Below are 25,892 nucleotides of genomic sequence, written 5' to 3'. Positions count from 1 at the left end.
GGGTAATACTTAAGGTGAGAAATGATGCTCACTGCTTCTCCCCGCCTCACTCCCTGTCTCCCTTAGCTGCTGGAATGTGGTGGGAATTTGTTCGATGCCATCTCCGTAGCTGTGAAGGCTGCGCTCTTCAACACCAGGTAAGCCTGCTGGAGACAGTGCCGTGGCCTGTGGAGACCCTGAGAGGACACTTGTGGTGGACTGCGGAGGCATCACAGCTGAAGCTCGTCGGAGAGGATAACCAGGGGGTTCCCCATCAGCAATGGGGTATTTAATTTTAAGCTTCAGAAAACAGATTTCCTAAGTTAAAACTAGATATATTTCTGTATTTATGTTTTGGATTATTATTTTCATAAGTAAACATGTACCATGTAGAAAAATTCTCAAAAACCACAGAACAGCAGAATGAGTCGAAACCAGTGACCCAGCCAACTGTCCAAACACTGTGACTAGGTAAAGCTCCACAGGGGCCAGGGTTTTGCCTGCTTTGTACTCTGCTCTCTGGGCTTCCCTGGTGGCTCAGTGGTCAAGAACCCACCCGCCAAGTCGGGGGACGTGGGTTCCATCCCTGGGTTGGGAAGAGCTCCTGGAGAAGGAAATGGCAACACACTCCAGTATTCTTGCCCGAGAAATCCCATGGATAGAGGAGCCTGGTGAGCTACAATCCATGGGGTCCCAAAGAGTCAGACACGACTTAGCAACTGAAAAACAACAACGACAAACATAAATACCCCCAAATGGACATTATGGTTATTTTCAAGTGCCCACATTATGGGTGATTAAAAAAGTTATTTTAGAGTTTTCCTGTGGTGGAATTTAAACCACTTGCACAGTTTAAAATACAACAAACAAAAACAAAGTTGAATAAATGTAGGTCAGATGTTGCAGGATGGAAGCTCTGTTGAGAACGAAAGCTGTAGAGTCCCCTTCCCCTCGCTGGGCCTTTAGACTCCTGGCTAACACTGGCCGAGGGCAGGCCTGGCCCTTGTGGCCACTGTGAGGCCTCGCGTCCCAGATGCTATCCGCAGCAGCCTGGCCTTGGGCTCTGTTGGAGAAGAAAGGAAGTTGCCATCTGTTGTACCTCAAGCCTCAGAAATCACTCCCTGTCTTGCCAGCTGGTTACCATGGGCACCAAGGCAGAAAGGGAGAGGAGAACCAGATGAGGCTGTTGGGCTGTAGGGGAAGTGTTGGGCAAACTGTACATCAGAATGGTAAACCCAGCTGCTCAGGTAGGGGAGGACACCTGTCATGGGCATAGCTGTCAAGTCCCATTCCCAGAGCACAACAGCCATGCAGGCAGCAAGGGGTGGGGATTCTGCAAGGCACTCGGTCTCCCTGGTGTGTGGAGAGGACTTTGTATAGTCAGGGCCTTCTAGAAGGGTGGCGGCCATTCTGTCGAGAGTATCCTGTAGCCCTTCTGATGAACCACATTATGGCCAGAGGATTGGGAAGGGGTGTGTGTGTGTATGTGTGTGGTGGGAAGAGGTATGTGTGTGTGTGAGAGAGAGATGGGAGGGGGTATGTGTGAGTGTGTATGCGTGCTTAGTGTGTGTGTGATGGGAAGGGGTATGTGTGTGTATGTGTGTGAGAGATGGGAAGGGGTATGTGTGAGTGCGTATGCGTGCTTTGTGTGTGATGGGAAGGGGTGTGTGTGTGTATCTGTGTGATGGAAAGGGTTATGTGTATGTGTGTGTGAGAGATGGAAAGGGGTATGTGTGAGTGTGTATGCGTGCTTAGTATGTGTGTGATGGGAAGGGGTGTGTGTGTGTGTGAGATGGGAAGGGGTATATGTGAGTGTGTATGCGTGGTTTGTGTGTGATGGGAAGGGGGGGTGTGTGTGTGTGTGAGATGGGAAGGGGTATATGTGAGTGTGTATGTGTGCTTAGTGTGTGTGTGATGGGAAGGGGTGTGTGTGTGTGTGTGTATGCGTGCTTATTTTTTACCATATCAGAATTCAAACTGTTCACCTAATATTACTTAGTACTTCCACCCTGGGGGACCCCGGCACGGAGACTTCACGCAGGACAGACCATAGCAGGACTCCTTGGGGCAGGACCCTAGTGGGACGTTCTCTGGCTGAAACCCCTCTGCTCTGGACATTGGCGTGTGTAGGGACAGGCAGCAGGACTGAATCAGAGGGGGCTTTTGTCAGAGGCACAGGGAGAAGCACTGACGCTGCTTCCATAACAGTAGCTGGATGGACCACCTCTTCCTTCCTGGCTCCACCCCACACTGGAATGAACCGGCTTTATGGCGTCACTATGTTTCTGGCACCCAGCTCAAGAAACAAGAACAACGCCAACCCCCAGAAGCCCTCCCACCCTGTACCCCCATGCAGTCACTACAGCCCCTGAGGATAACCACAGTCCTAAGACAATAGGTTGGTTTGTGCTTGGTACACGCGGAATCCCGCAGTGCTTTCTCACTGATGCTCGCCTCGGTCACCGAGCATTATGTTTTGAGACATCTGTGTTGTGACTTGTGGTCATGGTCCTCTTTTTTGCTGTATGCTGTCCACTGCCAGTGAACACGCCACACTTGATGTATCCATTCTTCTGCTGACGAGCATCTGAGCACTTCCCAGTTTTGAGCTCCAGCAAATAGTGTTAGCAATACTGTGAAATGGTTTTCCAAATTGCTTTTACCAAATGATATTCCTAGGTTTGTATAGAGTCTGAGCTGCTCTGCATCTTTGCTAACCCTTGGTTTTTTGTTTGTTTTTTTTTAATTGGTCTTTTTAATATTAGCCATTCTGGTAGGTGTGTCTTGGTATCACATTGTAGTTTTATTTTGCACTTTCCTGATGAGTATTTTAAGTTGAGCAACTTTCTGTGTGTCTATTGGCTATGTGAATAGCCTCTTTTTTGAGGTTCCTGTTGAAGTCTCGCCCATTTCTCTGTTGGGTCGTCTGTCTTTTCTGTTCGGTAGAAAGTCTTTATGTAATGAATGTGTCAGTTTATACACACACACTCACACAGAGAAATAATTTGTTTTCTCCATTCTGGATTATCTTTTAGTTTCCAAATAATGCCTTTTGACAAACAGAAGTTCATCATCTGAATCTATATTATATCATACACACGCACAGAGGCGCACCTCGTTTCACGGCACGTCGCTTGATTGTGCTTAGCGGATACGGCGTTTTCTGCAAAGTGAAGGTCTGTGACAGTGCTGCAGTGAGCAGGTCTATCAGGGCCATATTCCCAACGGCATTTTCTCACTTCATGTCTCCTGCAGTATTCAGACTTTTCCTTATGTATATGTTTGTCACAATGACCTGTGATCAGTAATTTTTGATGTTACTATTGCAAGAAGGTTCACATGATGTTTAGTGTTTTATAATAACAGTGTTTTTCACAGCGAGCTCAAACCCGGTGCTCTGTGACAACCCAGGCGGGTGGGATGGGGTGGGAGATGGGAGGGAGGTTCAAGAGGGAGGGGACGTACGCATACCTATGGCTGATTCATGTTAATACATGGCAGAAACCAACACAATATTGTAAAGCAGTTATCCTCCAATTAAAAATAACTTTTATTTTTAAAAGAGTCTTTTAAAATTAAGGTATGTGCACTTTTTTTTTTTTTTTTTCTTGGTATAATGCTTATACCAAGCTTATAGACTACACTATAGTATAAACATCAGAGAAGGCCATGGCGCCCCACTCCAGTCCTCTTGCCTGGAGAATCCCATGGACGGAGGAGCCTGGTGGGCCGCAGTCCATGGGGTCGCTAAGAGTTGGACACGACTGAGCAACTTCACTTTCACTTTCATGCATTGGAGAAGGAAATGGCAACCCACTCCAGTGTTCTTGGCTGGAGAATCCCAAGGACGGCGGAGCCTAGTGGGCTGCCGTCTATGGGGTCGCACAGAGTTGGACGCGACTGAAGTAACTTAGCATAGTATAAACATGACTGTATGTGCACTGGGAAATTGACAAGTTCATGTGACTTGCTTTATTGTGATGTCTGAAACCAGACCTGCAGTATCTCCAAGATATTTATGTGTGTGTGTGTATTCAGTTATAACTGAACGTTATTTTTTTTTCCTTTACAACGAGTACTCTGTGTCCTATTTAATAATCTTTGTCTACTCTAAGGTCGTGAAGGTGTTCTTAGTTAAAAGCTTTATTGTTTCACCTTTTACCTTTACATCTGTGGTCCATTTAGTATGGATTTTTGTGTTTGGTGAGAAGGTAGGGATAAGGGCTCATTTTTGGATATCTGGTTGACCAAGTATTGTTTTAAATTTCATTTTTAAACTTTTTGTTGTTGTTGAGGTATAATTCATATGTAGTGTTATTAGTTTCAAGTGTATAATATAGTGATTCAGTATTTTTATATATTATACTCCATTTTTAGCTACTGTAAAATATTGACTATATTCTCTGTGCTGTACAATGTATCCGTGCAGCTTATTTCATTTGCAGTATTCAGTTTGTGCCTTTTGATACCCTCCCCCTCTAGCCCACTTGCCTCTGCCCAGCATCACTTTTAAAAGACCTCCTTTCCTCACTGCATCCGTGTCACTTTCGGCAGGGCTGAGGGGGAACTCAGGCACAGCATGACTTCATCTTCTGAGGCACAGGGATTCCAACTCAAGGAAAAGAAGTTACCATGCTTCCTTTCAGTAAGTGGGAATTTTAATTCTGCTTCTAGGATACCAAGAGTTCGTGTCCTGGAAGACGAAGAAGGGTCGAAGGACATTGAACTGTCCGATGACCCCTACGACTGCATCCAGCTAAGCGTGGAGAATGTCCCCTGCATCGTCACCCTGTGCAAAGTAAGAGCTTATATCTCCTGGTTTTTTCTTCCTTGTCAATCTCCTCCAACCCTGGCCTGTTAAGGTTACCCAGCAGGTTGAGAAGTTATGGTTTACAGCCCACACAGAAGTACCTTTAACCTAAACCCACTAATTTCGTTATATTAGAGACCACTACCATAAACAGCTTTCTCTTTTTAATGGGACGATATGGCTCTGGTCTCAGGAGCACATGAGTGGGTTCATAGTAGCAGTAGCCAGAGTTTGCAGAGCTCCTTCTGTCTACCAGGCATTTCACCAAAGTACCTTGAATGCTTAGTTCCTTTAATTCTTTCAACTCTGGTGTCTGGGCTGCTTGAATAGTAAAAAGGTGGTTGAAAGGCAGACACTGCCTCCTCTGTGGGCCCCAATGAGCACATCTATGAAATGAGGGCTGGAGCAGGGCCTGGGTGTCTAATACATCAAGCGTGGAGCACCATGGCCTGTGGAGCGGAGCAGCTGGCTGATGCTCATGCGTGACTGGCACCGCCCAGGACTGTGCAAAGAGGCTTGTTCTGATTGAGACTGTCATAATTCCACTCGGGATTCACTGGACGCAGATCAGACTGACAGGCCAGGTTTAATTCCACCAGGATCGCTACATGAGCCTGGGCTGTGGTGAAGTGTTGGGACGACCAGGGCCACCTGCCCTTGACTCATTCTTGAGTGCGTCCATCAGCATGGGCCCTCTGCATTCATCTCTGTCATCAGTGAAACGTCCAGGGGACCTCTGCTGGAGACCCCTGGATAGCCCCTGACTTGGAAGGTCTCTGGATTTTAATTCTGACCACCCTCCCCCCACCCTGTATTTCCATTTCATGCTTCTGTTACACTGTGTACACAGCCTTTCAACAGCACGAGCAAACAGTACTTCAAATATTTCTCTTATGAACAGAATCCAACATAAGGCCTGAATGGGTGGTATGGGTATTCCCCCTGCGAGGCCCTCAGAAGTGGGGGTCCGGGGTGTGTGTTGCCCACGCGTGTGCACTGCTGCCCTCGTCTTGCAGATTGGCTATCGGCACGTGGTAGACGCTACTCTTCAGGAGGAGGCCTGCTCCTTGGCCAGTTTGCTGGTGTCCGTGACCAGCAAGGGAGTCGTGACGTGCATTAGGAAGGTGGGAAAGGGCAGCCTGGACCCAGAGAGCATCTTCGAGATGCTGGAGGTGAGTTTGGTTCTGAAGTGGGCGCTGGGACCTGGCTGGGAGCGCTTGCTGCCTCCTGCCCCCTTGGTCACATGGAAATTCTCCCCATTTTCCCCTCTTCACCCCACTTTTGGGGACTGGAGAGCAGCTGGTATAAGGCAGATGTCGCTGAGCTAGCTGAGGTGGTGGTGGGTGGGGGCTTGGGACCAGGAGGTAGCGAGCTGCCCATAAGAGTTCCTTATCCTCTCCTTCTCTGACCCCAGTGCCACGTTTCTGAATAAGAACGTTGGAACGATAATGTAACTCACTTGTAACTCCCAAATCACACGCTTCAGTGATTGGATAAGGGAACTGAAATCCTGGCCGACTGCTTCCTGCCTGTTGAGGAGAGTGGGCAGAGGTGGAGCTGGGGGTACAGGATGGTGGTCTCCCTGTTCCGTGTGGGCCTGGAAGCGTGTAAATGGAGATGAAGAGGGATGGGGGAAAGCCCCCCACAGCCTCTGGGCGGGTTGCTCCCCTCGGTTTCCCAGGCCTGGCAGCAGCACTTGGGCGCTTTCCAGCTGCTCCTGAACTGACTGGTCAGCACTCCCGTCCCCTTCACTTCTGATAAAGCTTACACTCAGCTGGTTGTGTCTGCCGCCCCCGGCCACTGTAACCTCTCCTGCAAGGCCAGGTCCAGATCTCGCATGTCCTGGTGACCTGTTTGTCTCATTTCCTGTTCTCTCCCTGCCTTCATTCATATGAATAATCAGTTTCCCTGGTCAGTGTCCCCTACTTGGACATTTTTTCCTTTTTTTAATGTTGCGATAAAAGTCTTTTCAAAGTCACTTTGGACCTTAATCCTGACTTCGGATTTCATAGACTCTATCCCTTCCCAGTCTTTAGACTAAGCTCTTCTCTTCATATGAGTTTTTGTGACACCTGGGGTCTCATCCCTTGTTATAGTCTGGGGTCAGGGGAAAAGGCACACAGCCCTGGGGAGAGACCACCAATGACTGGGAGGACTGGGGTGGGGCCGTGGCCTGGGTGTCTTTCTCCCTGACATTGATGGGAACGGAAGCAGTAGCACAAGTGAACTAAAGCTGGTATGGGAACGTGGAAGGCTTGAAGGGGAAACTTGTAGTCGGTTCATAATATTCTTGAAATGATTCATGTGACCCAAAAACAGTTGCATAAAGAAAGATTTTTATATAGTTGGGATTTTTTTGTCAAGACCCCCTTCTGTCCCCTGTGTAGGGGGCTAATTAGGAAATCTGTGGGGTTGTCTGACCTCTTGACATGTCTTGATCCCAGCAATTTATGCTTTTAGCATCTCTGCATGGCAGTAACATCAAAGACTCTATTCAGGTATTGACTTTGGTCCTATCTGAGCAGATCTCCTTTGGTGGCAGGCAGATTAGACACTGCTTGTTAAAAAGGGTTCCCAGCACCATCTGTTCCTTCATCAGACAGATTCTGGATTCCCCGTGGTCTCCCCATGCCTTCTCTCTGCCACGCAGTGGCGGTAACCAAGTTCTGACTGGGTTGACTGTTCTGCTGCTTCTGGTGGCAGCAGCTAAGGACCAAGGCAGCTTTTGTTCCTTTCTGCTTGCTGCTTGGGGGTTGGCTTTTCCTTTTTCTTTTTCCCCTTTCTCAGAATAGAGGCTTTCCCAGAATGTTAACTGCTGTGGTGTTGGGGTTTGGAGGGTTGGTTTTTTTATTTATCTTTTTTTTTTTGGCAGCACCTGGTCTTAGTTGCAGCATGCAGGATCTTTCATGGTGGCAAGTGGGATCTATAGTTCCCTGTCCAGGGATCAAACTTGAGCCCCCTGCGTTGGGAGTGCAGACTCTCAGCATTCAGGAACTCCCTGGGGTTTTTATATTGAATGAAAGTCCTGCAAGGCCGATGGAATGTGTGCAGCTTTGGAATGGCTAATTGGCAGGGATGCTTCTCTCGGTCAGAGTACGTGTGCCTCATGGGCGGGCGTATGCCCTCTTCTGTCTGCCCTTCTCCATCCTGCAGACTGGCAAGCGCGTGGGCAAGGTGCTGCATGCCTCCCTGCAGAGTATTCTACACAAGGAGGAGAGCCTGGGGCCCAAGAGACAGAAAGTCGGATTCCTGGGCTGATGTGCACAGCAGCCTCCAACTGCCGAACGTTCGTCTTCTCCTTTTCCCTGGAAGCTGAAGTTTGTATACATTGTTTTCTTAACTGCTGTGAATTTAAAGCAACATTTGTACATGTAAAATTAAAGTCTATTTTCTGGTCTCGTGTGTGGTGTGGCTTGACTTCTTCAGCTGTACACCAGGGTGCCATTTGTGGCTCTGCCACAAATGACCCTTATCTAGGGAATGACAGCTAAGTCCAGAGACCTGCTCCAGTGGAGGACTCTGGTCCCGGGCCTCCCCAGGGAGACTTGTCTCCTGCTGCAGGAGATCAGAACAACAAACACACACACTAAAATAAGACCTAGCAGAAAAATAGTTCAAAGGACATGCTTATGATATCAGTATCAGTTCAGTCGCTCAGTCGTATCTGACTCTTTTCGACCCCACGAACTGCAGCACACCAGGCCTCCCTGTCCATCACCAACTCCCAGAGTTAATCCAAACCCATGTCCATTGAGTCAGTGATGCCATCCAACCATCTCATCCTCTGTCGTGCCCTTCTCCTGCCCTCAATCTTTCCCAGCATCAGGGTCGTTTCCAATGAGTCAGCTCTTCGCATCAGGTGGCCAAAGTATTGGAGTTTCAGCTTCAACATCAGTCCTTCCAATGAATATTCAGGACTGATCTCCTTTAGGATGGACTGGTTGGATCTCTTTGCAGTCCAAGGGACTCTCAAGAGTCTTCTCCAACACCACCGTTTAAAAGCATCAATTCTTCGGCGCTCAGCCTTCTTCACAGTCCAACTCTCACATCCATACATGACCACAGGAAAAACCATAGCCTTGACTAGACGGACCTTTGTTGGCAAAGTAATGTCTCTGCTTTTGAATATGCTATCTAGGTTGGTCGTAACTTTCCTTCCAAGGAGTAAGCATCTTTTAATTTCATGGCTGCAATCACCATCTGCTTATGATATATATATATTGTCAATTTTCTCCCCTTTAGAGCTTTCAAGATGAGACTCACACACAATATAAATGCAACTCGTGCATTTGGGGGCCTCCTGGTTGAGAAGATGGAGAAGGCATTCTGCCCTGGGTACCAACCCAGGGCTTCTGCCTGGCTGGTGAGCCTTCCCGAGTTTTGGGGAAGCCCAGTTCTTGCTTCTTGCCCTTTAAGAGATCCCAGCCAAGCTCCCCTAGGGTCTGGTCCGTAGCCAGCCTTTCTTATCACTCTTGTTTGGAAATTGCTTCATGTTTTATAACCACTCCCTGGTGTTTTGTAAGATTTCCATGTTTTATCAGTATTAAGGAGGCTGCTTTAGAGATGTTGTCATTTGATTCCTCAGCCTGCCTTCATACTCTTGGGACAGAAGGGGGGGCCATTCTTCTGGCCATCAGAACATGCTTTCTATGAGCCTGTGTTCTACTCACAGGACAGCGTGTTGGAATTATTCGTCTATTCATGGGTTGAAGCAGTCTTTGTATTCCTTTTCCCCGGGGAATTGAAACTCCCCAATGGATCTTCAAGAGAGCCCTGGGGAAGGAGCTGATTCATGAAGGAGAGTGTTTCAGCCTGGCATTTACTCACTGCATTTCATTAAACAAACAGGGTAAGGAGTTAGGAATTTTTATTGCCAGATGGAAAGAACATAATGTGAGCTGAAGCCCTTGCAGACTGACTGCAGAGGTCCTGGCATGGGCACCTCCTCCCGGCCTGGCCAGGTGTGCCCAGTGGAGAGAAGCGGCTGCCTAGACTTGGAGCTGCTGCCATGTGGACAGAACAGCCGGGGCTTTCTTCTTTTGCTTTTTTCCAGTGAGAGTCCTCATGGGTGCCACCACAGTGCTGCCAGCGAGGTGGCGATCGGCCTGTTCCTCTTCCTCTGGCGCTGGTTGGCTGCCCGTGATGGAGCATTAACAGTGGGGCTGCGCAGCTGCAACCAGAACGTGAACACAGTTGAGAAGCCTTCAGTTTCGATGATTAAAGACATCGGAGAGTTCTGACAGACAGGTGAGGCTTTCCCAGTCCAGCTGCGCTACAGCTAGCCGCCTGGGCCTGCTGGCGGAGCACTTCCAGTGCAGATTAGGCCGAGAAGCAGATGTCAGCATCTGTCTCTACCGCCCCATCCATACCTTTCCTTGAGGGCCACCCTACATGGAAGAAGCGTCCATCACAAATGAAACAAAATACAAAGTGAGCAGGGTCTCTCGCAGAGAGGCTTTCCTGGAATTGTCTGATTACTACAGCTCTCAGAATAAGGAAAGAGAACTGAAGGCAGAGACTGGCAAAGACTCGGGAAAATATTGTCCCAGAGAAATCCACTACTTCATCCAGAACTAGACCTGTCTTTAGTGGCCATTAAATCAGTGTTGGGGAGAAGAACTAAAATCAGCCAGAAGGCAATCGGGAGCCTGTGGGCGGGGGGCTCAGTGAGGGTGGGCATGGAAGGAATGGAGTGTTACAGAATATTCTAATTGCTTTTATTGTTTCTCTGATTCCTTGGTTTCTCAAATTGTGTAAATTCAAGTCTACAAAGCACATGAATTTCGAAAATTGACAGCAGTTTGCGTTTTGCTCAGTAAAGGCAGTGGTCTCCCATATAACTGCCAGTTCAGTTCAGTCGCTCAGTTGTGTCCGACGCTTTGCGACCCCATGAATTGCAGCATGCCAGGCCTCCCTGTCCATCACCAACTCCCGGAGTTCACTCAGACTCACGTCCATTGAGTTAGTGATGCCATCCAGCCATCTCATCCTCTGTTGTCCCCTTCTCCTCCTGCCCCCAATCCTTCCCAGCATCAGAGTCTTTTCCAATGAGTCAACTCTTCACATGAGGTGGCCAAAGTAGTGGAGTTTCAGCTTTAGGATCATTCCTTCCAAAGAACACCCAGGACTGATCTTCAGAATGGACTGGTTGGATCTCCTTGCAGTCCAAGGGACTCTCAAGAGTCTTCTCCAACACCACAGTTCAAAAGCATCAATTCTTCGACACTCAGCTTTCTTCACAGTCCAACTCTCACATCCATACATGACCACTGGAAAAACCATAGCCTTGACTAGATGGACCTTTGTTGGTAAAGTAATGTCTCTGCTTTTGAATATGCTGTCTAGGTTGGTCATAACTTTCCTTCCAAGGAGTAAGCATCTTTTAATTTCATGGCTGCAATCACCATCTGCAGTGATTTTGGAGCCCAAAAAAATAAAGTCTGGCACTGTTTCCACTGTTTCCCCATCTATTTGCCATGAAGTGATGGGACCAGATGCCATGATCTTAGTTTTCTGAACGTTGAGCTTTAAGCCAACTTTCTCACTCCTCCTTCACTTTCATCAAGAGGCTTTTTAGTTCCTCTGCACTTTCTGCCATAAGGGTGGTGTCATCTGCATATCTGAGGTTATTGATATTTCTCCCGGCAATCTTATAACTGCCGGTTGAGTGTAAATCTATGCTATTCAATATTTTTTGAAGATAGTCCGGCAGTGTGTATTAACAGTCTTAAAAATTTCATGCCCGTTGACCTAATAATTGAGTTCTGGAAACGTCACCAAAGAGTAAAAACAGAAGTTCATCCCAGTATCGGTGCTTGTGCGAGAATGGCCGAGCGGCGCAGGAAACTAAAGGAATACCCTTGGCAGGGTCCTCTGTCAGAGACAGGGCTTCGGTCAGGAAAGAAAGGGACTCTGACCTGCGAGAAAGACAGCATCTTGGTCCCTCATATTCCTCTGGACGCTTTGGGCAGGCAGAAGAAACTCCCACCCTTAGAGAAGCGTTCCCCAGAGAAACACTATACCAGTTTCCACACAGGCACCATACTTGAGGCAGATTTCTCATAAAGTGATAACACCTTCCCTCCTTGGCTCCAGGCCCATAACTAGGGACTGATGACAGCCCAGCCTGAGCAGGGAAACACAGGCCCTGCCCTGGGAAGAAAGACATGACTCATCAAAATAGTTGCAAGACCTGCTTGGCAGGTACCAAGGAAACAGAGCTGGGAGTGGCTCAGAGGGTGCTGGGCCAGGGTCAGGGCTGGGCAGCGGCCTAATGTCCTGGCACAGACATCTGAAGTTTTCCTAACTCACTGCTGGGACAGCCCCTGAAACTGGGCCTCACTGGGCCAGGGTCAGGGCTGGGCAGCGGCCTAATGTCCTGGCACGGACATCTGAAGTTTTCCTAACTCACTGCTGGGATGGCCGCTGAAGCTGGGCCTCGCTGGACCAGGGTCAGGGCTTGGCGGGGCCTAATGTCCTGGCACAGACATCTGAAGTTTTCTTAACTCACTGCTGGGACGGCCCCTGAAGTTGGGCCTCACTGGCCCCTGGAGTAAATGAGGAGGAGGAGGCAGAACTGAACAGGCTGGAAGAGCAGCAGGCCTCCTCAGAGCTGGAAGATAAGTCAGGACCCAAGGCAACCACTGCTCCCCAAAGTGGGGAGGCCCGCAGGCAAGTCCAGAAAAATCAATAAAGCTCCGTGAAGCTCACTTTAAACAGGAGACACATATAGAATAAAAGTAAATGGAGGAAGAAAGATAAACCATGGTAACATTCATCAAAACAAAGCTACAGTAGCTATATTAATTTCAGACAGAGGAGACTTCAGAGCAAGGAAAGTTATCAGGAATAAAGAGGAACATTACATAATGATAAAGACATAAAAATAAAAAGACATAAAAATCCAAGAAGACATAAAAATCTGTAACGTGTATATGCCTAACAACACAGCATTAAAATACATGAGGTAAAAATCTTTGACAGAACAGCAAGGAGGAATACACGAATCCACTATCATAACTGGAGAATTCAACATGGCTCTGTCAGAGATGAACAGATGGAGCAGGCGGGAAATTGGTAAGGATGTGTTTGGACTCACCAACAGCATCAATGCGGATATAACGGACATCTGCAGACTGCTTCTGGGCTTCCCAGGTAGTACTAGTGGTAAAGAACCCACCTGCCAACGCAGAAGACATAAGAGATGGGAGTTCGATCCCTGGGTGGGGAAGATTCCGCTGGAGGAAGGCACGGCAACCCACTTCAGTATTCTTGCCTGAAGGAATCTCATGGACAGAAGGGCCTGGTGGGTTGCAAAGACAGTCCATAGTGTCGCAAAGAGTCGGACACTACTGAAGGGACTTAGCACCCACAGACTGCTTTATCCATCAACAGCTGGACACACATTTGTCTCAAGCTCTCTTGGAAACATTTCATGCAGACAGACCACATTCTGAACCATAAAATGCACCTTAACAAGTCTAATAGAACAGAAATCACAGTGACCTGCTCCCAGACCACGATAGAATTATACTATAAGTCAATCACAGAAAGATAGCTGGAAACCACACACACACTTGGAGATTAAACAGCACAGTTTTAAGTAATACTTGGGTCAAAGAAAAAAATCTCAAATGAAATCTCATATTTTGAACTAAATGAAAATAAAAACACTACTTATCAAATTTGTGGGATGGATGTGCATTTAGGGATCCTAAAAATTTCACATTATTATACTAGCCATGCACAACCTCTCTAAGTTTTGCTGCTTTCTCTATTCCCTCATAGAACCCCTCTCTGTGTACCAGGAGTGCTAAGCAAAAGCAGTGCTTAGAAGGAAATTTAAATCATTAGGAAAAACAAAAGATCTAAAACCAATCATCTAAGCTCACACCTTAGGAAATTAGAAAAAGAAGAGCAAATTAAATCCAAAGTCAGCAGAGAGAGAGAAATTATAAAAAATCAACATAGCAATATAGATGTCAATGAAATTGAAAACAGAAAATCAACAGAGAAAATCAATGAAAAAAAAGCTTGTTCTCTGAAAAATTCCAGAGGAGGCAGAGCTTTGGATGGGAGCAATCTGCCACCAGCCCATTTCTTTCCTCGGGACCCACAGACTCTGGACACGGGCTAAAGATCAGACCTGGAACACAGAGAGGGGTTCTATGAGGGAAAAGAGAAAGCAGCAAAACTTAGAGAGGTTGTGCATGGCTAGTGTAATAATGTGAAATTTTTAGGATCCCTAAACGCACAACTGGGTTTATATTTGTTGAATTTTAAGGCCATTTGTGGAGGGTTGGGAAAAAGGTGTCAAAAAGGTAGATGCCCATCAATTCTATCCTACACAGCTAATCAGATTTTCCATTCCTGCGTGAGCTGTTAACAGCTGAAGACATCAGGCAAGTGCAGAACTGGGCTGCACATGCAAGACTGACTCCTCCCAGATTTACAGGTCAGGTCATTTAGTGTCTCAGCCCTGGGGTGGGAGGAGGAAGGCAGCGGACGGAGGCCGAGGAGCCCTGAGGGCTGTGCAGCGTCTCAGCCCCGTCCTCCAGCCTCCCACACCGTTACAGGCGGCCCGGCCACCCCACACCCAGGGTTCCACTGTGCAGAGATGTACTGGACGACATCCCTTATATGCGAAGTCTACAAAGAAATGACACAAATGAGCTTAGAGAAGAGACAGACTCATAGGCTTAGACGACACACTCGTGGTTGGGGGACGGGAAGAATGGGGGCTAGAGATAGGGAGTTTGGAATGGACACGTACACATTGCTGTATTCAAAGCGGATAACCAAAAGGACCTGCTGTATAACATGAAATTCTGCTCAATGCTATGTGGCAGCCTGGATGAGAGGAGAGCTTGGGGGAGAATGGATACATGTATATATGTATAATGGATACATGAGACCCAGAAACTATCACAACACTGTTAACCGACGATACTCCAATATAAAGTAAAAAGTTTTTTTTTTTAATCCCATTGTGTAGGCAGGGTAGAGATTATTACCCTGTTTTATGAAAGAGATATCTGGATCTGGAATAACTTGCCCCAGAAGACCCAAGTGCTGGATGTCTGAGCTCCGCTTAGAATCCAAGGCTCCCAGTTCTCTTTCCGCTAGGGTACTGCTGACCTTTAGGGACAAAACCAGAAATGTGGCCTCACGGAGCCGAGAACCTGGGCAGATGGTGCACCGCCTCCCGCGCTGTGTGTGCCCGAGGGCCTGGCACACGGGGGCAGAGGCAGTACTCGCTGCATGAATGACAGAACCAGGCCAACAAAAGCTTCAAAAAGGACCAAGTGCCTTTCCTAATGAGGGTCATGAGACCATGTAACAGGATGCTGGTCTTTGGCCCTTGCAGTATTCTTGGAGATGTGCAGCCTGGATGTTCTTACCTTTGAACAGAGTGTGGAAAGTTCTCTGCTCCGCAGGCAGGGCACGTTTCTGTTGACCAGGGCCAGCGGAGCCAAGAGGAAACATCTGTGCGCGACGAGGGTGGGGGTGGGGGATGTTTTCATCCTGCACGACGTGGGTGGGGTGCAAGCGCTTGTTTTATAACTCAGATCTCCGGCAGCTCGGGAGGGAGAGAACAAAACTGAAATGTGCCTTTCGGGCCCTCTTCAGATTTTTCTGCCTCTGGCTTTGCTGCCAAAATGATTCTTTGCACGGGGAAACTGACGGGAGGAGACTGGGCCCGGAGGGTGGGGTGTGAGCGCACAGACCTTGGCTTTCACTTGTGAACAGTAACCCCGCATGTATCTCCTGGCTGAAGCGCCCCCTGCTTGGTGCCCTTCCGGCTGGTAGAGGTCTCGGGGATGGTGCAGGAGAAGGTCTTTTATGCTGGGAGGGTGAACTCCCCAGGCCCCACCAGGGCTGGTGGTGAGTCCACTGCAGGGGGCTGAAATGGGGCCGGGAAAACTAGGCCTGGACAAGAGGACCCAGGGGGTTAACGGCCCTAAGCCCAATGTGGGCAGCAAATGAGGTGTGCTGTGTCTACAAAGGGTGCCTTTCTGAATGGCGTGTCCATTCTGAACACAGGAGACACAGGCCCCTGTCCACAGCAGACTCCCTGAGAACACGCACAAACACAAACACAGGGAGGACGGTGGCAAGCAGAATTTATCCAAAGATGCTTTCAAGAAGATAAAAACAAAGTCCAGGAACCATATCTTAGAAGGAAAGTTGGGAGGAAGAGGGGAAGGACCAAGAAGAGACAATCAAAGAGGGACAGGAAGGCCAGGTGCCAACATTTCAGTTCAGTCGCTCAGTTGAGTCTGACTCTTTGTGACCCCATGGGCTGCAGCACGCCAGGCCTCCCTGTCCATCACCAACTCCCAGAGTTTACTCAAACTCATGTCCATTGAGTCAGGGATGCCATCGAACCATTTCATCCTCTGTCATCCCCTTCTCCTCCTGCCTTCAATCCTTCCCAGCATCAGGGTCTTTTCCAATGAGTTAGTTCTTCACATCAGGTGGCCAAACTATTGGAGTTTCAGCTTCAGCATCAGTCCTTCCAGTAAATATTCAGGACTGATTTCCTTTAGGATGGACTGGTTGGATCTCCTTGCAGTCCAAGGGACTCTCAAGAATCTTCTCTAACACCACAGTTCAAAAGCATTGATTTTTCAGCGCTCACCTTTCTTTATGGTCCAACTCTCATATCCATACATGACTACTGTAAAAACCACAGCTTTGACTATACAGACCTTTGTCAGGAAAGTAACATCTCAGCTTTTTAATATGCTGTCTAGATTGGTCATACCTTTTCTTCCAAGGAGCAAGTGTCTTTTAATTTCATGCCTGCAGTCACCCATCTGCAATGATTTTGGAGCCCACGAAAATAAAGTCTGTCACTGTTTCCATTGTTTCCCCATCTATTTGCCATGAAGTGATGGGACTGGATGCCATGATCTTAATTTTCTGAATGTTGAGTTTTAAGCCAGCCTTTTCACTCTCCTCTTTCACTTTCCTCAAGAGGCTCTTTAGTTCTTCTTTGCTTTCTGCCATAAGGGTGGTGTCATCTGTGTATCTGAGGTTATTGATATTTCTCCCGGAAATCTTGATTCCAGCCTGTGGTTCATCCAGCCTGGCATTTCGCATGATGTACTCTGCATATAAGTTAAATAAGCAAGGTGACTGGTTCCAAATCGGGAAAGGAGTATGTCAAGGCTGTATATTGCTGACATTTGCTGGCCCCTTAAATGCCTGTTCTGGTGAACCAGGGAACTGCCTCACCACAGGAGGACTTTATAACAAGCCAAGCATCTAATGATGGAACCAGCTATTTTGTAGAGTAATGAGCTGCTTGTTCCAGGAAGGCTTTAAGCAAACACATGGAGATCAATGGGAAAGGACATCACATATCGAGAGGTGGTTAAAGCAGGCAGCCTCTTCCACTCAGCTTTCTAGCTCAGAGATTGAGGGACGGTGGGCCACTTGCCTCTGGAGAGGCCACCGCAGCCCTGCTGGCATAGAGGGTGCCTCGCACCCCCAGGGCCGCACAATGGCAGGGGCACGTGGTGCAGTGACCGAGGGACTGGCCGGCTGAGAACAGTCCCAGGCAGGTCGGATGCAGCCTGGCTCCCATGTGGCTCCTGCAGGATAAGCCCCAGAGCAGAGTGTTCTAGGCTTCTGAGTGGCTCCTCTAGGACCTCCTCCCCAGCCTACCCAGGGCACGGCCTCCATAATCGGGCCTGTCCTGACCTTGTACTCGGAAACAGACTCCTCCCGTTTCCCTGCTGCCCAAGAGCCGAGGAGAGAAAATCAGGAATGCAATGGAGTTTTAAAAAGAAAAAGAACCATAATTTCTCTTGCCGTGTGCTACCCACCCAGAGTTCCAGGAAGCAAGACTCCCTGGCAGGTTGCTTAATCTTTGGTCCTTAACATTCCACTGAGGGCCCAGCTGAGAATATAAAGCCCCCTTGCACTCTGAGAACGTGAGGGCCAGCCAGGACAGGAAGGGCCGGGTGCACAGAGCTCCTGCTGTCCGCCCCAGGCTTCGGAGCTGGGGGACTGCAGGGTGGGGCCTGGCCCAGCAGGCTGCAGACACGTCCCTGCCCAGATCAGATGGAGCAAGGTGGGGGTCCCTGCAAGAAAAGAGTTACACAGGGCTGCTTTTTCTTGTGGAACCATCTAAAGCTCACACAAAATCTGCAACTACAGCACAGAGAATGTTTTTCCCCTGAGCCATTTCCGAGGGAATCGTTGACCTGATGCCCTATCACCGCCTCCTGCTCTAGTGCGTGGTCCCTGCGGCCGAGGCCCCTCTCTTCCGTCATCACGACGGACCATCCTTGCCACATGCTCCTCACCCCGTCCCAGGGGCGTCCAGAGAGCAGGAGGGTCTGGTCCAGTGCACAGCGCGTTCGCCGTTCTGTGTCTGCGACCTCCTTCGTGTCCTCAGATGTGTCCTGGACAGTCCTGAAGACTGCTGGGCAGTTGCTGTGGAGAGAGCCCCTTGGTTGGGCTTGTGCGCTGTGCCCTCGGCAGGAGACTCCCCAACGCCCATCAGGTGCTCGGGGGCTGCAGGCTCTCTGTCGGGTCCGTTACTGACGACGCTGACCTCGGTCACTTCATTAAAGTGACGTCTGCCAGGCTTCTCCGTTGCAAGGGGGCTCTTTCCTCTTTGGAGTTAATAAGTATTTTGTGGGAAGATAATCTGAGACAATGAAAATATCCCACTGCTCGTCAGACTTCCAGTGTATTCACTTATTTGTATCTGTATGCGCTCAGGGTTTCCTATTTTACTGTTACCATCACTGTTTTGATGCTCAAACTGTCCCCGATTTGGGCCCTAAGAAGCTCCTTCAAGCTGGTTCCGTGTCCTGCCACGTTCTCATCCTTCTTTAAACATTTTCTTATGTTCTGGCAAAATAACCTGTGCTGGGCTTAGTTTCTCCTTTTCCTGCCCCGGCCCTGGAATGAGCCGTTGCTCCAAGGTGCTGCGGTTTCTTTTCGTGGAAAGCTGTACTGAGAAGCCGGCGCTTGAATGCCAGGCATGCTCAAGCCTTTGGTGGGGCCGCTGCTCCACCCAGACATCTAGCTGGGGGACTGATGCGCACATTTCCGTGGACAGTTGCAGATTCAGCTTCATGTGTCAAAGTCTGTAACTGCACACCGAGAGCTCCAATTTCAATCCTACACTGTAGGAAACATTCTCTATGTTTTCTCTGTGTATTTGTACCTCCCTTTTCCGACAATGAGAAACCTGGCTCCCGTGGTCTTTTTTTTTCTCCCGTGGTCTTTAATAAATGCACTTACTTGATGTGTAACCACTCTCTCCCATGTGCCCCCACCCGCTCTCCCACGGAGATCTCTTCTTCTCGCCTGGACTCCAACACTCCACGGAGGACCTCTGTTCCCCCGGGGGTGCCCCTTCCACCCTGTTGTGTCCTGACACCCCACACCGGCTCCCCTTCCTGGGGACATTCTTTCCTCCCTGCTCCATCTCTGACACCACTCTGGGACACCAGGCTGCCCCTTTCCCACCGTGGTCACCTCGGCTTCAGGAAAGGATGGGTGACAGAGAGTGAGTCAAGAAAGGTCTTCTTTGTATTTTTAAACATGCATCAAGAACACAGACGCAGAACTACAAAAGAATCGCAGCAAACACTCCAGACAATTTGGCAGTGAGCCCCAGCTCTCTCCCTAAGGAGACACGGTTCCATAACTGTTCTGTACCCGGGCTGGGGTCAGATACTGGCGCTGCCTCTAACAGGTCTGGTAGCTTAGGCTCCCTTAACCTCACTGAGCCTCAGTTTCCTCAGCTGTAAAATGGGAAAATGCCAGCACCCGGCTCATATTGCTGGTGTGAGGCCTCTGTGAGGCCAGGAAAAAGCGTGACCCAGCGCCTGCCCGAGGTAACTGCCCAGCAGATGTGAGCTCTGAGGACAAGCATGTATTTTTCAGAATCCTAGAAAACAATGATTGTTTCAGAGGGCGGGACCAGGATGCTGGGTGGGTGTTCCCGGAGCAGCAGCCAGGTTTTGTGGCTCCCAGGCCTTCCTCTTTTTGCAGGATTTTTTTTTTGGCACTCCCGCAGCCAACTTTGGGAGGGTTTCCTGGACAGAGGTCCTTGTGGCCGCTGCCTTAAGACACGTAGCTCAGGCCCCAGCGGCCAGTGCTCTCTGACCCAGGCCACCGCAGGCAGCAGCGGCAGCAGCATGGAGCTCTGGGGGCCCTGCGTGCTCCTCTGCCTCTTCTCTCTTCTGACCCAGGTCACCGCTGAGACCCCCACCCCCAAGGCCAAGAAGGCTGCAAATGCCAAGAAAGGTAAGGAGGTGGGTTGGGGAGCTGGTAGCTCTCTCCTTGACTGGCCCTCACCCTCCGTTCTCTCCTTCCCTTCCCTTCTCCACGAGCCCAGCGAACATCAGTGAAGTCTCGACACCCCCCCCACCCCCCCACCCCACCAACTGGGACCTAGGTGAGTTCTCCAGCCGCAGGGGCAGCTGTCAGAACTGTCAGAGTCACGGGCTCTTAGAATTGGAAAGAACCTTCCAGATCACCGTAATGGACACACACTCCTCCCCCACCACCGCAAGATTTTAAGAGAAACCACACCTTTGGCTCAGCAGCCTGGAGATATCCGACTCTTCTCGGGAGGGCTGACAAGGCTCCACTTTGTTGTCTCTGAACCTCAGGCTTCTCAACTGTGAAACAGAGATGGGGGCCTTGGCTCAAAGGGTTGGTTGGGAGGATTTAACGATAGAAAACACGTAAGGCGTCTGGAACACAGGGTATAACGTAATGCACAGGCGAAGGAAAAATGAACAGTTGGTAGTTCTGTGGTGCATCACAGCCTTCAGGAAATGAAACTGTTCAAGGCTGAACTAGGACAGTGGAGGCGGCTTTGCTCTCCCTCCGCGGCCTCTGGGCCCGGGTGTCCTTGGGTGGCCCTGGCCTCAGCAAGGCCTGCCCTTGGAGCCCTGCCTGCAGTGAGGTCACCCCGGGCTGTGTTGAGACAAAACTAGTGAAGTGCCATGGCAATGCAGTGGGCTGTCACCCTCCAGGAGATGAGCATGCTGATGCAGGCAGCCGAACGGCTGGCCTGGGGCCAAGGGCACAGACGAGGCAAGGCCAGGGGGCGTAGCTGCCCTCAGGCCCCTCCCAGAGCCTCCACTGTAAATGGACAGCTGCCCACGGGTCACGGACAATGTACGCAAGGGCACGTTAGGAACATGGAGCCCCACAGGCAGGAGACACAGAATGGACGGGTCCCAGTGCCAACAGGAAATAATCCCCAAGGTTCAGTTCATAAAGTAAACAACAAAAAATTCAAAACAGTATGCATACTTAGGTAACATTTGTTTTGAAAAAGGGATTTATATAAAAATATATATATTTACTTCAAAGAAAAAAATACATATTTACTTGTATATGCATAGAACTTTTCTGGAAGGATTCACAAGAGTTAGCAACAGTGATTATCTCTGGGAAGAGAAACTAGAGAGCTGAGAGCAGATTGACTGGGAAAGAGACTTGAACATTTTGAACTGTTTGGGTCTTTAAAAATTATATGGCTGTGTTACCTTCTACAAAATGTTCATTAAAAAAAAGAAGACTCGCGGCATGTGTGGTATGTCCACGAATGTTAGCTAAAATTGCCACCACGGATGTTCTTTGTAAAGGATACCCAGTTCCAAAGGCAAATAACAGAATTTTTGAATGTGGAAAAGAGTTGCTAATTTCTCAAGTTTACCAAAGATGTAGTATGTATTTATTCCAACGTGTAAATCCCAGACCTCATCACATGGACAAGAAGGTCACACCAGACAATGCCCTGGCCCGCTCCAGCTGTCACGCTTGCACCCCGGCTCCATGTGGTCTCCGTGCAGTGCCCACGGAGGCCCAGGGCGCTGGAGGCCCGCACAACAGCAGGCAGCGCGAGAGCGGTGTGCCCGACTGCCTCTCCCCGTTCCGCAGCCGGAGCCCCCGCCCTGCTGGTCTGTGTTGTTCCTCCAGGAAAGCACACCTGGGAGGTCTCCAGGGCCCCGGCCCTGCTTCCTGTGCTCTGTTCTCCTCTGGAGCTGGGATGGTGGTGGTGGTGGGGGGGGCGGTCACTGAAGGCTCTGCCTGCAGCCCCACCCCACCCCGCCCGTCGCCATCCCATCTGACCCCTCCTACACAATGCAGCACAGGTCTCATGTTAGCAAGAACAAGTGAAGGAGGGCCCCCGGCAGAAGGGAAATCACGAGCAGTCACTTGGATGACCACTGGCAGGAACAGGGAGAGACAGAGTCTGCCAGGACATCAAGGTCAGGGGGTCATCCCCTGTCCCCTGGTGGCTGACGGTGGTCCACCCCTCCGGTCCCTGCCCTGCCCCCATCCCTACTGCCTTCATCACGGGATTGTCCCCACTTCCTTCCTTCCTTCTAGATGCTGTGAGTCCGAAGATGCTGGAGGAGCTGAAGACTCAGCTGGACAGCCTGGCCCAGGAGGTGGCCCTGCTGAAGGAGCAGCAGGCCTTGCAGACGGGTGAGTGAACTTGGCCGTCTCTCCAGGCAGGGGTGTGCTGGACACAGGGGCTCGGGCCCGCAGTCAGGGATGCGCCTCTAGCCTCTGGCTCAGCACCAGGGAACTGGCTGGCTCCCCTAGTCCAGGGCACCAGATTCAAGGAGGCCTCAGGAAGATGCCCTGATGTGTGGAAGCAGGAATGTCCCAAAAGGACAAACTCGCCCACAAGAGTCCATTACCGCCCACTGGAAGCGTGAGCCCTGGAGCCCCCAGGAGACCCTGCACTCAGCCGACCCCATGGTCCTGTAGGGCATGCGCCTCAACACCTGTGTGTCTGCTGCGCTGCCGCAGCCACTCTCAGTCATCATCACTACACTGAGGCAGGATTTACCATCCCTATTCTAAAGACGGGAGCTGAGACAGAGAGGCCCTGGTTCTGCCCATATCCCCTGGCTGGCAAGTGCAGGTTAGGGTGGGAATGGAGGCGGCCTGCCCCGTGCGTGCTGGGTGTGAGGAAAGGTGGGCTTTGGTCTTCCTGACCCTGCACGAACCAGCTAAGCCAGGATAGACAACACACCCAGCTGTGGAGCCCGGGGACACAGTCAGCTCACAGCCACCTGCCCTGGCACTTCCTGGCCAGCCTGCCTGGACAACCCGCTCTCTCTCTCCACCGAGTCCCTTTCATATTGTCTCCAATTTTCACACACTTCACACTCACCTACTCCTTCGTGACCTTGCCCTGGAGGACACAGAATACAGACGATCAGTAATACTTAACACATGGGGGAATGTTTAAGATGAGCACAATGCCGTTCGGGGCCTCAGTTTCCTCATCTGTAAAGTGGAAGGGCTGGGGCTGGACTTGCAGGGCAAGCTCTAAGGTCTCATGACTCAGCTCTCCACTTATGCAAAGACCATGCCACCCAGATGCCACATGCCTTCTGAGGTGGGCAATGTCATGGGGACCTCCCTGTGCAAAGTCCACAGCATACAGAGATCCAAACACCCCCTCTTGGGGGCCTTCTCCCTCTCATCACCCTTTCCTTTACCACAATCTGCAAATCACCTTGCCAAGAACCCCTCACAAAGCATTCCTGAGCTCTGCTGACCTAGCCAAAGAGTTGAGAGAATGAGGGGTTAGGGGAGAAATCCTTCCCTCCCACCACCTGCCCTTCCTCTCCCCCAATCAACAAACGCACGTGAGGTCCCCAACTAGCAAGCCTCTGCCACGCACAAGGAAACACAGGTGACCCAGGGGGCCCTGCTCTGGGGGCCTCAATGTATTCACGTTATCAGTGTATTCCCTGGCACCCTCAAAGCAGGTGTAGGAACATAAAGAGGGATTCCAAGCAGAGGGCAGAGCAAGAGCAGAGCTAGGCAGGGCCAGCATGCACCCACCGGATCATAAGTGGGCCAGAGTGACAAAATGCCAGTTACAATGGCAAGGCACTGAGGACTGACGCTCACTGAGGACTACGTTAGTGCTGTGGGTGCGGCTCCCAGGACGCGGCCCTGAGGTGGAGCTGAGCCTGCAGGAGGCTCATAAGGGAGCACCTCCCAGGACCAGTACCTGATCAGCACCCAGGATCAGAAGGGAAGAGACAGGACTCAGGAGTGGGCAGAGTGCCCTGCATCTCAGTGAAGGCCCCAGAGACTGCAGAGGGAGCCCTGACCTCGGAAGGGCCCTTCAGAGCTGTCCTGAGTCAGGACAAGGGGGCTCATGGGCCGGTCCCTGAGTGGGGGCTGCTCTGGGGAGGGGCATGCTGTGGGCGAGGGGCTATCTTCCACTGAGGCAATCCCCAAAGGGAGGCTGAGCGCTCCCAGCAGCTGGGGTGGTCAGGCCTTCACCCCAAGGGGGTCTAGGTGGCATTTCACAGTGACCCCAGAAGGAAGGAAAGAGTGTGGGGCCAGGCTGGAAGGGCAACGAAGCCTGGCTAGGAGGCACTGCACGAGAGCACGTGGCAGGGCTGGTCGGCTTGGGACAGTGTCTGTGAGTGAAGACACCTCGGTGACGCTCCGGGCCTGGAGTTGAGAGTTCCAGGAGTATCCAGTGCTCACGGGGACACAGAGACATGTGTTAAGTGAGAGTAACAGAGTGAGCGGGTGAGTGAGGGGCGGGGGTGGTGGTGGAGTACAGACCCACCCCTAAAATTTTGAGGATCAGCAGCAAGAGGACAAACGGAGACATACACTCCAACTGTCTAAATATTTATGTTATAAACCCAGCTAAAGAATAAACTGCTAAGCAGAAACAGTCTACATTCCTAACTAGACCAAATATACACCTTCATTACAACCTTTGAGGCCAGAATCAAATTTAGAACTCTCGGACTTCTCAGAGTTCTGAGCCCGAGACAGCGAGCTCCTGGCCCACTGCCTGGGCCATCTCTTCTGTCTGGCAGCTGGCCAATCTCAGCTCTGAGCTCCCAGTCGCCACTCCAACCAGCCCTCAGGAGCACTGACCCAGAAGAGGCTGTTGGCAGACGCTGGGAGCCTGTCTGGGCCCCTGGGGCAGGGATTTGGGGTCCTGTGCACCTGGAGTGTGGTCTGGACTCTGGGTCAGCATGTCCCCTGGCCCCAATCTCAGGGAGAGTGGGGTGGGAGGAAGATCAGAGCGGGTGGCTCTGGCGGGGCTCCCTGGGAAGCCCACTCTGAGATGGGGTTCATTCATCAGGGAGAGTCTGGGGTCCCAGCTGTGAAAGGGGGCGGTGGGAAGCAGACTGAGCAGAGGTACCCAAGGCCAGCTTCTGCCCCCTCCCTGTGCAGCCTCCAAGCTAAAAGGCCCTAAAGGGCCTTTTAGTTCTGCTAAAAGGCAGAATTATCCTGCCTGGGGGAGAGATGACCCCCTCCTCCCCTGGGCGCTAGATGGGGCACCCAGGGGAGGGGTGTGTCCTTGAGGGAGGGGCCCTCTGTCTTCAGCTGAGGCGGCTGAGCCCACGCCCAGCAGCAGGAGCTCCACCCCCTGTGAATACGAGGTCTGGGATTCAGAGCCCATCACAGCAGGGCCATCGGGCCTGGGTCTGGAGCCCCTGGACAGGGCTGGATGTAGCGGGTTGAGCCGGCCCCTGGCAGTGGGCTCTCGGCTGGGGAACCTGGGGTGACGGCCACTTCTCCCCTCCCAGTCTGTCTGAAGGGTACCAAGGTGCACATGAAGTGCTTCCTGGCCTTCGTCCAAGCGAAGACCTTCCACGAGGCGAGTGAGGACTGCATCTCGCGCGGGGGCACCCTGGGTACCCCGCAGACGGGCTCCGAGAACGACGCCCTGTACGAGTACCTGCGCCAGAGCGTGGGCAGCGAGGCTGAAGTCTGGCTGGGCTTCAACGACATGGCGTCCGAGGGCACCTGGGTGGACATGACCGGCGGCCACATCGCTTACAAGAACTGGGAGACGGAGATCACCGCGCAGCCCGACGGCGGCAAGGTCGAAAACTGCGCCACCCTGTCCGGCGCAGCCAACGGCAAGTGGTTCGACAAGCGCTGCCGGGACAAGCTGCCCTACGTCTGCCAGTTCGCCATCGTCTAGCGGGCCTGGAGGGCCGGGCCGGGCCGGGGCGCGGGATCCTGAGCCCCGGAGGAGGGGCACGGGGACGTCCCAGCCCCCTGCGCGCTGGGCGCCTCCTTTCGCAAATAAAGTGGGTGCACCATG

The 25,892-nt window shown here is 50.9% G+C and overlaps 2 protein-coding genes and 1 long non-coding RNA gene across 11 annotated transcripts in view; 2 read left to right on the top strand and 1 right to left on the bottom strand.

The window, feature by feature from the left end:
- The window catches only part of EXOSC7 (exosome component 7), a 27,263-nt gene extending 19,078 nt beyond the window's left edge, over positions 1 to 8,185 (top strand). For 3 of the 4 annotated variants that reach the window (XM_086368455.1, XM_086368456.1, XM_086368458.1), the window contains 4 exons: positions 67 to 137; positions 4,654 to 4,777; positions 5,806 to 5,961; positions 7,943 to 8,185. In XM_086368455.1, the coding sequence (XP_086224581.1) occupies positions 67 to 137; positions 4,654 to 4,777; positions 5,806 to 5,961; positions 7,943 to 8,047 (456 nt within the window). In that variant the 3' untranslated portion in view covers positions 8,048 to 8,185. The remainder of the gene's footprint in view (positions 1 to 66; positions 138 to 4,653; positions 4,778 to 5,805; positions 5,962 to 7,942) is intronic. The other variant, XM_086368457.1, reaches the window with a different exon arrangement.
- The window catches only part of LOC147348646 (uncharacterized), a 24,433-nt gene extending 3,701 nt beyond the window's left edge, over positions 1 to 20,732 (bottom strand). Inside the window, exons 1-3 of one of the 6 annotated variants that reach the window (XR_015151798.1) lie at positions 20,354 to 20,619; positions 12,888 to 12,968; positions 906 to 1,042 (exon numbers count right to left, since the gene is read on the bottom strand). This is a non-coding gene — a long non-coding RNA (uncharacterized LOC147348646). Of the gene's footprint in view, positions 1 to 905; positions 1,043 to 9,639; positions 11,707 to 12,887; positions 13,092 to 20,353 lie in introns of those variants that run through there. The other 5 variants (XR_015151797.1, XR_015151799.1, XR_015151801.1 and 2 more) reach the window with 5 other exon arrangements.
- Positions 19,832 to 25,892, top strand: CLEC3B (C-type lectin domain family 3 member B). The gene is made up of 3 exons (XM_086368480.1): positions 19,832 to 20,065; positions 22,169 to 22,267; positions 25,369 to 25,892. Exons 1-3 carry the CDS (start codon positions 19,957 to 19,959, stop codon positions 25,767 to 25,769), a joined length of 609 nt encoding a protein of 202 aa, XP_086224606.1. The 5' UTR covers positions 19,832 to 19,956; the 3' UTR covers positions 25,770 to 25,892.

Source organism: Bos grunniens, chromosome 22 (assembly GCF_055505025.1).
Source record: "Bos grunniens cultivar Pamir isolate PY7600 chromosome 22, Bosgru_T2T1.0, whole genome shotgun sequence".
In the NCBI taxonomy this organism is placed as follows: domain Eukaryota; kingdom Metazoa; phylum Chordata; class Mammalia; order Artiodactyla; family Bovidae; genus Bos; species Bos grunniens.
The sequence above is the reverse complement of the archived record's forward strand: the minus strand, read 5'-3'. Positions and strand labels throughout refer to the sequence as shown.

Coding starts and splice junctions, on each gene's coding strand:
- CLEC3B (XM_086368480.1), top strand. CDS start 19,957: ATGGAGCTCTGGGGGCCCTGCGTGCTCCTCTGCCTCTTCTCTCTTCTG. Junction 20,066..22,168: donor GGCTGCAAATGCCAAGAAAG/GTAAGGAGGTGG, acceptor CCTTCCTTCTAG/ATGCTGTGAGTCCGAAGATG. Junction 22,268..25,368: donor GCAGCAGGCCTTGCAGACGG/GTGAGTGAACTT, acceptor CTCCCCTCCCAG/TCTGTCTGAAGGGTACCAAG.